The following is a 13,735-nucleotide window of genomic DNA, read 5'->3' as shown; positions in this document are numbered from 1 at the left end:
CAGTGTTTTGTTTTTCAGTCAATGTGTCTCAAACTTATATAGACTATAAATATGCATAGATAGACAGACCAACAGATTGATAATCTATGACTCTCCAGAATCAGAGTATTTACAGTGTCTGAGTTTGTGTTTGAAGTGCGCTTCTTTTCATTCCTTTCAGCTTTGTCAAAGCTTCTTTCTTCTTCTCATTATTCCCACAGGACTCTATACTTCAGGCATGTCTTTTAAGCTTCTCACATTTTTGTTTCATTAGGGGAAATATAAGCGTCATAACACATTTTGTCTGTTGAACTGTTGTCTGTTTTTTGTGTTTTTCCAGTGCAATATGTCTCAAACTTGATAGATAGATAGATAGATAGATAGATAGATAGATAGATAGATAGATAGATAGATAGATAGATAGATAGATAGATAGATAGATAGATAGATAGATAGATAGATAGATAGATAGATAGATAGATAGATAGATAGATAGATAGATAGATAGATAGATAGATAGATAGATAGATAGGGCACTAATTAAACTAGCCATTTGATAATCTGGCACAATCATTTATGAACAGCCAGACGTTCTACTTTGAATGTTAAACTGACTAGTGGATATTGTTCAAACCTATATGAGCAGTGTAAACCCCAACGCTCAAAAATAATTAATTTGTTTGAGAAGAGCCAACTCAAATTAAACAAATTAGTTCAAACAAATTAACTTTTATGAGTATTTAGAACTTTCTTTTACGTAATCAGAATTTTTTCATTGTTTTGAATTTTATGAACTTGTTTTTTTGTTTTGTTTTTTAGACCAACTTAATTTTAACCAAAACTTGGCTGGGATTTCTATTTCCCAGCATTCACTGTTATTATAAAGCTTGGGAAAACCAGTAGAATTTTTAATATTCACGACTTCACCTAGAATGGGTGAGTAAATCATCAGACAATTTTCATTTTTGGGTTAACTATCCCTTTAACTTAAATTGAAGCAACTAATTGCCTCAATTTATTTAAGCTTTTCCAACTTATTCTGGTTTACTGTGCAGTGACAGCATTGTGGATTCATCTAATACTATTCTGTGGATGGAACTACAAAATTAAATATTTGTATACTTCTATAATGAATTTGTCATACAGAACTATTTGTATGGCTGTGGCAAAACAATGCAAATATGTGTAAAATAGAATAAATAAAACACATAATATATGCACAGCACACTTATAAAAAGTCATTTTAGGCACTTGAAAAGTGACTGGATTAACTCCTCAGCCAATAACACGCTCTCTCACACCATGTGCCCCAGCCAATCATGCTAAGACATATAAATTATACGGTAGTCAGGTATCAGGTTCAAATACACATGCTTTGTTCTCAGTACAAACAGTACAACGCCAGAACACTCTGAGTTTAATTCAGTGCATTTATTTGGATTCACAGGTATATTTTTAAGGCTGCCAGCTGCACAGCATTTTTGAGTTTGGAACGTCTCATTAATGCGAACCGGATACATTCTCAGTTATTACATCTGAATGCGTTTATTTCCACTGTTTCTTTTCATAGTCCCACTTATTAGAGAATCCGTGGACGGGGTTCACTCTCATATCTATCATCCTCTGCGTCTGTTTGTCGACCCACTCTTGAGACAAAGTGTGAGGAACATCACCATACACTGCGAAACAGAGAAAAACTAAATGGGTGACATTCTAGGTTAAATACAAGTTGTTTATGCAAATATGATAATTCTGTCATATTTAGCCTACTCGGTTTCGAAAATGAATTTAAAGCTTTTTTGTTAACTATTATCATAACAATAAGCTATCAACAACATAAACAATTTCAATTTGCATTTATATTTTTATAATTAAGTCATAAGTATGATGTATACAGTCAAGTTTAAAAACTGTTCAAAAATCCTTAATTTTAATCATTTGTATTGGCTAGTCTTTTTAATTACCAGCATAACATCAAATTTGAATATTTTCTTATTTTTCTCTGAAATGTCACTTTATTAAAAAAATATGTATAAATTGCGATTAATCACATTCAAAAGAGAAGTTTGTGTTTACATAATACATGTGTGTGTATTGTGTATAGTTATTATGTATATATAAATACACACATGTGCATGTATATACACCGATCAGGCATAACATTATGACCACCTTCTTGATATTGTGTTGGTCCCCCTTTCGCTGCCAAAACAGCCGTGACCCATTGAGACATGGACTTCACGAGACCCATGATGAAGTGCTGTGGTATCTGGCGCCAAGATGTTAGCAGCAGATCCTTTTAAGTCCTGTAAGTTGCGAGTTTGGGCCTCCATGGATCGGACTTGTTTGTTCAGCACATCCCACAGATGCTCGATTGAGATCTGGGGAATTTGGAGGCCAAGACAACACCTCAAACTCGTTGTTGTGCTCCTTAAACCATTCCTGAACCATTTTTGCTTTGTGGCAGGAGCATTATCCTGTTGAGACCATGGCCATCAGAAAATACCCTTCCATGAAAGGATATACATGGTCTGCAACAATGCTTAGGTAGGTGGTGCGTGCAATGTAACATCTGCATGGATGGCAGGACCCAAGGTTTCCCAGCAGAACATTGCCCAAAGCATCACACCAGCTGGCCTTCTTCCCATATCGCATTCTGGGGCCATGTGTTTCCTAGGTAAGCAACACACACAAACCCGTCCATCCACGTGATGTAAAAGAAAACATGATTCAGGCGACCTTCTTCAATTGCTCCGTGGTCCAGTTCTGATGCTCATGTGACCACTGGTGTGGCTTTTTACAGTGGACAGGAATCAGCATAGCCCGCAGACCAGTCAGGGTGACCATGCAGCCCCATGCGCAACAAACTGTGATGCACTGTGTATTCTGACACCTTTTTATCAGAACCAGCATTCACTTCTTGAGCAATTTGAGCTACAGTAGCTCATCAGTTTGATCAGACCACACGGGCCAGCCTTCACTCCCCACGTGCATCAATGAGCCTTGGCCACCCATGACCCTGTCACCGGTTCACAACTGTTTGTTCCTTGGACCACTTAGACTTGTGTTCTAGCCATCACATTTTGGCCCTTGTCAAACTCGTTCAAATCCTTATGCTTGCCTGTTTTTTCTGCTTCTAAAACATCAACTTTGAGGACAAAATGTTAACTTGCTGCCTAATATATCCCACCCACTAACGGGGCCATGATGAAGAGATAATCAGTGTTATTCAATTCACCTGTCAGTGTCATAATGTTATGCCTGATTGGTATTATTACATTCAAGAACATGAGTAAATGTGACAGAATTATCATATTTGGATAAACAACTTGTTTTTCTTTGTTATATATATATATATATATATATATATATATATATATATATATATATATATATATATATATATATATATATATATATATATATATATATATAAAACTAAGAAAAACAAGTGAAGCTATCTCGACAACACAAACAATTTCAATTAGTTTGTAAAAAAACAAACGATTCAGAAATGCCCTTCCGATGTATTATTTATCCAATCATTTCTTTTACAGAATAACCAAACAAAACATAGAACGTAACAGTTCAAAAGGCTTAAGATAAAGCACTGGTAAATCATTAATTAAAAAAGTGAAAAGTGGGAAATCCCCTTGTATTTTCCCCTTGTAAGTTGAATTGTAGACCTGTCAGCAGAAAAAAAAACCCAGACAGTCAGCAGTTAAGTGTCCTAACTGAGGGCAGCACCTGCCACCTCAGACTCTTCTGCTGGGGTTTCTCCTCCAGGCGAAGAGCGGCAGGCAAAAAAATAAACAAATTAGAGAAAACAAATGTGTCTGCACACCATGCACAAACACATCTGCTAATATCACAGACCTGGTTCATGTAAAAATGTAGCTAATAAATATGCAAATACACTCGGTCAAAAAAAGGTTGCAGTGGTGGAGCTTATATTATTTTATAACTAAATCATAAGAATGATGCATTGAAAACTAGTACAGTCAAAACGCTAAAAAAGTAAAAAAAAAAAAGTATATATATATATATATATATATATATATATATATATATATATATATATATATATATATATATATATATATATATATATATATATATATATATATAATTATTATTATTATTTATTTTTTATTTTTTATATAAAATATAACTTTTTTTTTAAGTTTCACTTTATTTAAATTAAATATACAGATATTTTTAGTGCTGTCAAACGATTAATCGCTTCCAAAATAAACGTTTGTGTTTACATAATGTCTGTCCTGTATAATTACAAATACACACTCCTTTGTGCATATATTTTAGAAATATTTGCATGTATATACTATATATATATATATATATATATATATATATATATATATATATATATATATATATATATATATATATATATATATATATATATATATATATATATATCGTATATACATGTATGTGTGTATTTATGCACATATAAATTATACACAGCACACACACAAACATATAATGTAAACACAAACTTTTGGATGCGATTAATAGTGATTCATTGATTTGACTGCACTATATTATATATAAATATATACAAATATTAATATGTAAATATTTAAATTATTAATTTGTATTATTTTATAGTTTTTATCATCAGAATAACAACATAAATATATATATATAATTATTATTATTATTTATTTTTTATTTTTTATATAAAATATAACTTTTTTTTTAAGTTTCACTTTATTTAAATTAAATATACAGATATTTTTAGTGCTGTCAAACGATTAATCGCTTCCAAAATAAACGTTTGTGTTTACATAATGTCTGTCCTGTATAATTACAAATACACACTCCTTTGTGCATATATTTTAGAAATATTTGCATGTATATACTATATATATATATATATATATATATATATATATATATATATATATATATATATATATATATATATATATATATATATATATATATATATATATCGTATATACATGTATGTGTGTATTTATGCACATATAAATTATACACAGCACACACACAAACATATAATGTAAACACAAACTTTTGGATGCGATTAATAGTGATTCATTGATTTGACTGCACTATATTATATATAAATATATACAAATATTAATATGTAAATATTTAAATTATTAATTTGTATTATTTTATAGTTTTTATCATCAGAATAACAACATAAATTTGATATAATTTATATATTCTAATTGTACTATTTTTTTTTTACATTTATTTTATTTTACTTACATTTTATACTGTATTTGTAATATCTGTATATTTTCATATTTTTCCCTGAAATGTCACTTTGTTTTTCAGCACCACTGCAAAACTTCTTATGTAATTTATCAGGGTTTTTTTTTCATTTTTACATCACAAAAATCATCTGATTCGTGCAGACTTTGTTCAGGTCTTCTTATATTATTAGGTTGCTGTCAGGTTTAAATTTTGAATCCCAGCATTTCAGTGTGGACTCAGACTGTATATCTGGTTTATATTTTGTCATTTTTTCCAAGGGCATCCTCCCCTTTTGAAAACCCTCAAGGCAGACGTTATAGTTTCTGCATGAACACATCAAAAAGATTATGAAAAATAGATTTCTTCGCTAGGTGGAGTCAGTGCACCTGCTCTAAGGAATGTGAAGAGAATCCTGTTCGATTTTTAGGTGGTCGTGAGGCAGAGATTCCTGCAAGAACCTGCGGCGTGACTGTATCCCAGGTGGGTCTCCAAAAAAAGGAGTCCACATTCATCTCCTCTTTAAATCCTGACAATTGCTAAAGTCAACCTCAGTCAAATTTTAATACACGGCCCTAATGAGTTCGAAGAGCAGTGCCCTAAAGCATTGTTCAAGTCACAACATGAGCCAGACAATGTGGGAAATACCCAGCGCTCAACCGACAACTGACTTTTGGACTTCTACCTTTCTCGCTTTGACGCGGATACACTCCTACTTCTCCCCCCTCCCCTCCAAGGATCCTTACCAAACTTTTGTTCTCACAGTTTCTCTGTTTTCTTCCCCTCTTGCATTATATTCCTCTACTGTATCTCTCCTGAGGTAATGTAGACTTAGACTTCCTTCCTCAAAGAACTGGGGCGTCTGAGACTAAGATGGAGGAGACTCGTCTGCTTCCGACAAGAACTCACTCACACACTAACACGCACACACTCCCACGACCACACACACAATACACACTCATTCTGTTTTAAACATGTCAACTGTTTTCCATCCGTCTTAGACACACAGCCTTAGAAATCTTCTTATCATTTGTGAAGAAGTTCAGCTGGGTCTAAAGGGATTCCTGAAGTGAAGCCGGGGCTCACACACGTAAATCTTTCCCCTCTTTTCTGCTCCTTTAAACCGCTGACTGCAAAACACAACCCAGTCCAATTATTTCAGCCGAGGGGATGCAGCGAGAGTGTGTGCTGCAGGTAAAAAAGACAGAGCCGATTCCTCCATCTGACATGTGAAATTAGAGCGATCTGTACTCTGAGATCTATCTGATGGTCACATTAGAGGTGAGGGATAAAAGTGAAAAGGCGCAAAGAACAAAATCCAAGTGGAAATCACTGGCAGGGAACGCTAAGCGAGGTTTAGCAGAAGCCAATAGGTTATGTTGATTATGGATTCGATGACTGTCTCTAACTTTAAATCGGATGAATAAATAAATCATCAACACAATTAAATCCACCCGGATCTCAGCATCAAAGCAACAGAGCATATCAGCAATGATGAAATGCCTGAAATTCAAGCATTTAAAGCTTTCCCGCCATAATCTGGCAATCAAAAACCGTTAAAGTCAGCATGAAAAGAAGTTGCGAAGAGTTGTTGCGAGGGAGTGGAAGTTATTTTGATTAAATATTATGAAGGTACATAGACCTTTTTTTTTTTTTAGTGCATGTACTGCTATATTCCGTTAAAAAAGAACTGTCAATATTGATTTCATGGTGACTTTAAGTGTCATTTAGACCAGGAGTTTTCAAACTGACCCCTAGGGGGCCGCAAGTGACAGGTGAAGAAAAATGTAAATAAATGAACACGATTAAAATAAATAAATTATTATAACAAAGAAACTAGATAAAATAAATTAATAATTCAATGTTAAATTACCATAAAATGTTACAATGAAAATAAATATATATGTTAATATATATATATATATATATATATATATATATATATATATATATATATATATATATATATATTACAATAAATAAATAAATAAATAAGTGATTAAATGTTATATTAACATATAACCATGTAAAAAATCGAATTGAAATAAATAAATTAGATTAAAAAAAGTTAATAAAAATATGATTAATATAAATTATCTTAAAAATTATTATTTATTATTTATTTAAAAAATGATTTAAATAAACAAAAAATGATACATTTATAGTGAATAGAAGATATAATAAAATAACTTAATGGAAATTAATGATAAATAATATAATCTTTTTTTAGAGTGTTTATAAAAGACGGATGTCTTTTAAATTTAAGGATGTGTGTCCCTCACATGAGGATGTTCATGTTGGGGGTCTATGACATCTGAAAGTTTGAAAAGCTCTGATTTAGGCTCGATGATGGATATATTCATACTCAAACCCACCATAGACACGCTGCCACCAGACCACCAGCCCTGTAAAGCCAAGAAAGAAGAACATGCCCCCAAGGACAGTCATCCACTCCCTGGAGCCTTTCCTCATCTCTGGAAACGACAGCTCATGTGTGAGTCTGTATACTGCAAAGAAAGAGACACCACAGACTGAATCTTAATAGCTGGATTTAGTTTGCCCTGCTTCCATGCACATTTGGAGGTCAAGGTGGTTTGCCATCATTCAACTCAGCTTGACAACTAGACAATGCTGCCATCTGGTGGCAAAGAACGTTTTATACCTGAGGCTAAATGAGTGTCATTAGCATATCTGGAATTATCATTATAATTCCCAAGATCCATGACCCATTTACTATATTAATAATTTAGCCGTAAGGGATTTTACCCAGGTAAAAAATAATCTATTATACATTACAATTTGTGTGTGTGTGTGTGTGTGTGTGTGTGTGTGTGTGTGTGTGTGTGTGTGTGTGTGTGTGTGTGTTTGTGTTGTGTGTGTGTGTGTGTGTGTGTGTGTGTGTGTGTGTGTGTGTGTGTGTGTGTGTGTGTGTGTGTGTGTGTGTGTGTGTGTGTGTGTGTGTGTGTGTGTGTGTGTGTGTGTGTGTGTGTGTGTAAAAGGTAATAGAAGAAAATACAGTATAATAAAATGGGATATAACACTTTTAAAATATATATGATAATATTAATTAAATATCAAATAATAATAATATCCTCTATTGTTCAAAGGTTTGGAGATTTTTAAAATGTTTTTGAAAGAAGTGCTCACTTTACATTTAGTTGATTAAAAAAACAGTAAAATACATACAAACAAGTGCTGGATAATCGATTAATCACATAAATGATATATAATACATATGTGTGTGTACTGTGTATAATTTTTTATATATATATATATATATATATATATATATATATATATATATATATATATATATATATATATATATATATATATATATATATATATATATATATATATATATATATATAAATAAATCTTATCTTATTTATAAACATAAATATTTTATATTTAAATATAAAAAGAATGTCTTAAATATATACATGCATGTGTGTGTGTGTATATATATATATATATATATATATATATATATATATATATATATATATATATATATATATATATATATATATATACTGTAATATTTCAATATATTTTAAAAATGTAGTTTATCCCTGTGTTGGCAGTACTCTAGTCTTCAGTGTTGCATGAGACTTTAGAAATCATTCTAATACACTATTTTGAAATACCATACTTTACAATAATAAAAGTATTATTATTATCAATCTTAAAACCCGTTATATTTATTATTATATTTATTATATATTTGGATAAGCATTTATTTAATAGTTTTTATAACAAAACATCTTTACTGTTGCTTTTGATAGATTTACTGTGTGAAATAAAAGTATTATTTATTTAAAAAAAAAAAACATAATATTGACCCCAAATATTTGAATGATATAATATTTTCCTTACCCTAACCTGAACCCTAACAAACTTACAGTAAAAATGCTGAAGACAGCATATGAGTATTTTTGTTGTAAAGACAAACGTGTTCTCTCGAGATCCCTCTGAGGGAGTACAGTAACAGTTTCCTCCACACCCAGGTTCAAAGTCTAACCTCCATTTGTCTTAAGCGGTAGATGAAAAAAAGCCAAAAGTAAGCCTTATGTAACAGATTTACTGGCTAGTTTTTCCTCCTTGGTGAGCTGGGTCCACGGTCCCTTCTCTTTCTCTTTGAGTTTCTTCTGTTCGGCACTCAGATTTCGGACAAATGGAACATCTGGCAATGGAGTGTCCAGACGGTTGTTGTACTGAGGAACGGAGCAATCAATCATATCAACATCTGAGGAGAAATACACAAGAACAAGAATAGTCAAAGGACCATAGATAGATGTGTTAGATTAGATTCAACTCTAACGTGTGCCGTTTTATCACACAGCGCAATGCCACAGACATTGAAGAGGAGTAGACCAACATTCCACGGCCTGCCCATCTCTCTGCGATGGCGTAAGGCACTACGTGAGGCAAATGGCACACCTGTCCAAGAATAAAATCAAGCTGTCTAATCCTCATCTTAATATGCCACACCTGTGAGGTGGATGGATTATCTCTACAAAAGAGAAGTGCTCACTAACACAGGCCTTTTGTGTACATATAAAAAGTCTTAGATCTTTGAGTTCAGCTAATGAAAAATTGGGGGGGGGACAAAAGTGTTGCGTTTATAATTTTGTTTGTAGACAGACAGACAGACAGACAGACAGACAGACAGACAGACAGACAGACAGACAGACAGACAGACAGACAGACAGACAGACAGACAGACAGACAGACAGACAGACAGACAGACAGACAGACAGACAGACAGACAGACAGACAGACAGACAGACAGATAGATAGATAGATAGATAGATAGATAGATAGATAGATAGATAGATAGATAGATAGATAGATAGATAGATAGATAGATAGATAGATAGATAGATAGATAGATAGATAGATAGACAGATAGATAGTGGTGTCACCGTGAGTATGTGCAGCCCAGGCGCCAGATGAAGTTGACACCCTCCTCCAGATTCCAGACTGCAGACCCCGCACTAGTGCACGAGAAGCCAGCATCTAAAAACAATGGTAACGTGAATTGGAAGAAGTTTTCTGAATTTGTAAAAAAAAATATAAAAAAAATAATTATAAAAAAACATTTAGCACTTCATATATAATGTGTAATTAGAATAATATATATATTATAATAACCAATATATTATATAATAACATCTATAGAGATTGCATTCAGAAATTGATGGAATGCATTCAAAAGTTTGGGGATGATAATACTTTTTTATTTCTTACTCAGGCTGCATTTATTTGATCATAAATACAGTAATAAAGTAATATTATGAAATATTATTACAATTTACAATTAACATTTTTTATTTAATTTATTCCTGTGATTGCAGTTGTATTTTCAGCATCATTACTCCAGTCTCAGTACTCACATGATCCTTCAGAAATCATTCACATATGCTGATTTGGTGCTTAAGTAATATTTCTTATTTTTGTCCCTGCTGAATATAGTTGTGCTTCGTAATGTTTTTGTGGAAATCGATACATTTTTTTCAGGATTTAAAAAAAATATATATATTTTTTAAATGTTTTTTAAAGTTCAAAAAAATAATAATGATAAAAAGTAAAAGTAATACATAATGTGCTGTCTGTTTGTTAAATGTTTTGGATCAGTAATATTTCAACTTTTAATATCAATGTATAGGTGTTAATGGCATTTCCTTTCCTTGACTTTTTAAGATTTAGATTTTATTAATTTCCATGATGTGCCAAAAACTCACTTTTAAAAGTCTCTAATTTTTCACTGTTCACAGATTTCCAGTATTATTGTAGTTAGGGTAGGATCTAGGATGTCTATAAAGAACATTCTAAATGACCACATATATGTGACTGACTGGACAACCTTCTCTCGTGATGCCCACGGTATCCAGTACACTGGAGACAGCCAATGAATGACCTTGAATAGCTTTTGCGAGAACCCGTCTGCAGTGTTAATTAATGCAAATGAAAAACTTGCAATGCTGTTGCTCATGGCATTGGGTAACATACATTAGAGATTAAAAGAAGCCGCGATATGCTTATAATTGTAAAATATCACATTTCATATCCATGCACCTGCCAAATATCTTGTTTTAAATATAAACACGCAGGTATCAGCTAGAGTCAGAGACTTGGTCTATGTGCTGGCTGTCACGTAGTGTGGTGGAATATTCTGCAGCCGCTAAAATTACTTCACGGGGGGCGTGACATCAATATCAAGCAAAGTGAAACAATACAAATCTAAATATAAAATCATCACGCGCGCATTCTTTCAGTGTTTGAAAGATATTGTTATAGTGATATACTGCAATGCAAATATACTCTGAGATATTCATAGGCTATTTATATGAGCTATTCAATTTGATCACATAATGTATGCACAACAGGCTTCAAGTTCAACATTTTGTAAATAGACATATTTTAGGAACATTTGGGCTACGCGTTATCCAAAAGTGTAGATTACCATTTAGCAGTAGCCTATTTTAATATAAAGACTATATTACCTTATGATATAGCCTAGCTATTGCGTAGTCCCAGTTAAGGAAATAGGATGTTTTACCCTCTTTCGAGGGGAACTTTTTTTTTTACTCTAAGTAATCTCACAAGCACATCTGGAATAAAACGTTTGCAAAACAGCACAATTGAGTATTTTATATTTTTACTCTATTTGGTCCTCAAAAAAAATAAAAATAAAAATGCATGAATTTACCTTGAGATATGAAGTCTGAGCTTGTCAATAAGAAGTTGCGTACGTGCTCTGTCTATATGGTTTAATGGATCAGTTACTGGAAGCGGGTGGATTGAGTCAGGTGCTATCAGCCAAATGGACCAATGAGCGCGAGTCAGGAACAGGCTCATCAGAGACACAGAGCGCGCACTAACCGAGCCATTTATGAACGCTGCCAGTGCCTTCACGTGCTATCGAAATGATCGGAAATACCTTGTTGCTATTGAAAGTTTTAAATGAGATGAGCTCGTAATCAGGTTTTCAGAACTGGGTAGTATAGCACGTGAAGGCAGCATATGCTACAGGTTGATTCTGCCTTAAATGTTCTTTTTTTCCTTTTTTTTTCCTGGAGAGAGACTTATTTAAACTAGGATTCACATCTTTTGTCCGGCATGTTTCGGTATACAACATGCTTTTGACGACTTTTTATTGTTAGGCTATTTTCCAGCGTTTGCCGTCATTTCACCGTCATGCAGGCTGAGTAACCCACTTCCAGCCAAAATAAACTTGAATTTGGTTTAATGTTGATTTTGCCAAAATAACTTGCGATATGATATTCCATCATATAGGCTAGGCTAAGCAAAGTCAACTTTGCAAGGTGCAGTTTCATTTTCTTGTTTAGATGTCGGCTACATTTTCACTGACAACCCAAATGACGCCAGGGCTGTGTTGGGATGGATGGAAAATTGCTTTTTGGGTAACGGAAATAAATATCAGTTATTTATCCCTAAAGCCGAGAGTTTTTTCCCCTCTTCGATTATGTGTGAGCTCCATATTCATATACAGCCTACTATACGAGGCAACACATTTGCAAACTTTTTTTAAAAAGTCTAAATGTCTAAAAGTTCAAAGTAACTAAAAGTTAACTGTCCCATTTAAAAATATATATTGATTGAAACGACATCCAGGAGGCACACGTTATCGTAGAAACAAATAATTAATACAACGTTGGCAACTTTACTTTTTAGCACCTACGAGCAGCAATTTCCTTGTGTCTAGTTTAGGCGCAACTGGTGGGTCATGTGGCCATGTCTCTCTCCAACTGGCAGCAGCTGTTGAATCCCCGGCTTTACCCACCCGCCACTGCTGCATTTTACAGTTAAAATAATTTTCTTATGTTACCTTCATTATTCGAAATAGGCTACATTAAATAAATAGTTATTGAATTACTTATTTATAAACAAACAGCTTTGGAACAAACTGTGACATGTAGCCTGCCATACCAGCAATCCGTCAGGGTCATGAAGGGAAATTATTGAACATATTTCATACAGCCGCGGTAGCCTACGTCCGTAGCGCCAAAATGGTCATCCCAAACTTACATACTATATAAACTAAATCAATAATGAATTGTGAATGTGTTCATCAACCTTTCAGATTTTCGTATGCTAAGCCTACATTCAAATATTTTTTTTTTTAGTTTAATCAATTAATATAAAAAATGTATTATGATACTTATTCTGCTTTCAAACTGAACGAGAATTGAGCGTCATATTAGCTCCTGTCGTGTCTAGTTGGACGCCTGAACAGTTTGAATCTGCATACTTGTCCAAAGCGAATTGGATGCACGTGTAAGCGAGCGCCCCCAGCTAACAATTTTAGGCTATAAGAACGTTTCCCTAACGTTCCCATTAAGTTCTAAAAACGTTTTTGAACGTAGGAACGTTGAAATGTCCAGTTTGTGGAACGTTGTATTAACGTTCTCTTTAGGTTATAAGAACGTTAAATAACGTTCTTATAAGGGTGTGGAGTATGATCAAATATAATATTCCTGTT

General features: G+C 33.1%; 1 protein-coding gene across 1 annotated transcript; it reads right to left on the bottom strand.

The window, feature by feature from the left end:
- Positions 1 to 1,395: 1,395 nt before the first annotated feature.
- Positions 1,396 to 12,091, bottom strand: cox4i1l (cytochrome c oxidase subunit 4I1, like). The gene is made up of 5 exons (XM_067435385.1): positions 11,942 to 12,091; positions 10,155 to 10,248; positions 9,314 to 9,475; positions 7,602 to 7,733; positions 1,396 to 1,658 (listed from the first exon to the last, which is right to left on the bottom strand). The coding sequence occupies exons 2-5, from the start codon at positions 10,246 to 10,248 to the stop codon at positions 1,525 to 1,527; spliced, it is 522 nt and encodes a 173-aa protein (XP_067291486.1). The 5' UTR covers positions 11,942 to 12,091; the 3' UTR covers positions 1,396 to 1,524.
- Between the last annotated feature and the right edge of the window lie 1,644 nt (positions 12,092 to 13,735).

This window comes from Pseudorasbora parva, chromosome 24 (assembly GCF_024679245.1).
Source record: "Pseudorasbora parva isolate DD20220531a chromosome 24, ASM2467924v1, whole genome shotgun sequence".
Lineage (NCBI taxonomy): Eukaryota > Metazoa > Chordata > Actinopteri > Cypriniformes > Gobionidae > Pseudorasbora > Pseudorasbora parva.
The sequence above is the reverse complement of the archived record's forward strand: the minus strand, read 5'-3'. Positions and strand labels throughout refer to the sequence as shown.

Bases quoted from the DNA above. Each gene is read 5' to 3' on its own strand.
- cox4i1l (XM_067435385.1), bottom strand. From the start codon at position 10,248: ATGCTGGCTTCTCGTGCACTAGTGCGGGGTCTGCAGTCTGGAATCTGG. The intron at 9,476-10,154 runs GTGACACCACTA...ATTTCTCCTCAG, and splicing joins CTGGGCTGCACATACTCACG to ATGTTGATATGATTGATTGC. The intron at 7,734-9,313 runs GTAAATCTGTTA...CTTTCTTTGCAG, and splicing joins CAAGGAGGAAAAACTAGCCA to TATACAGACTCACACATGAG.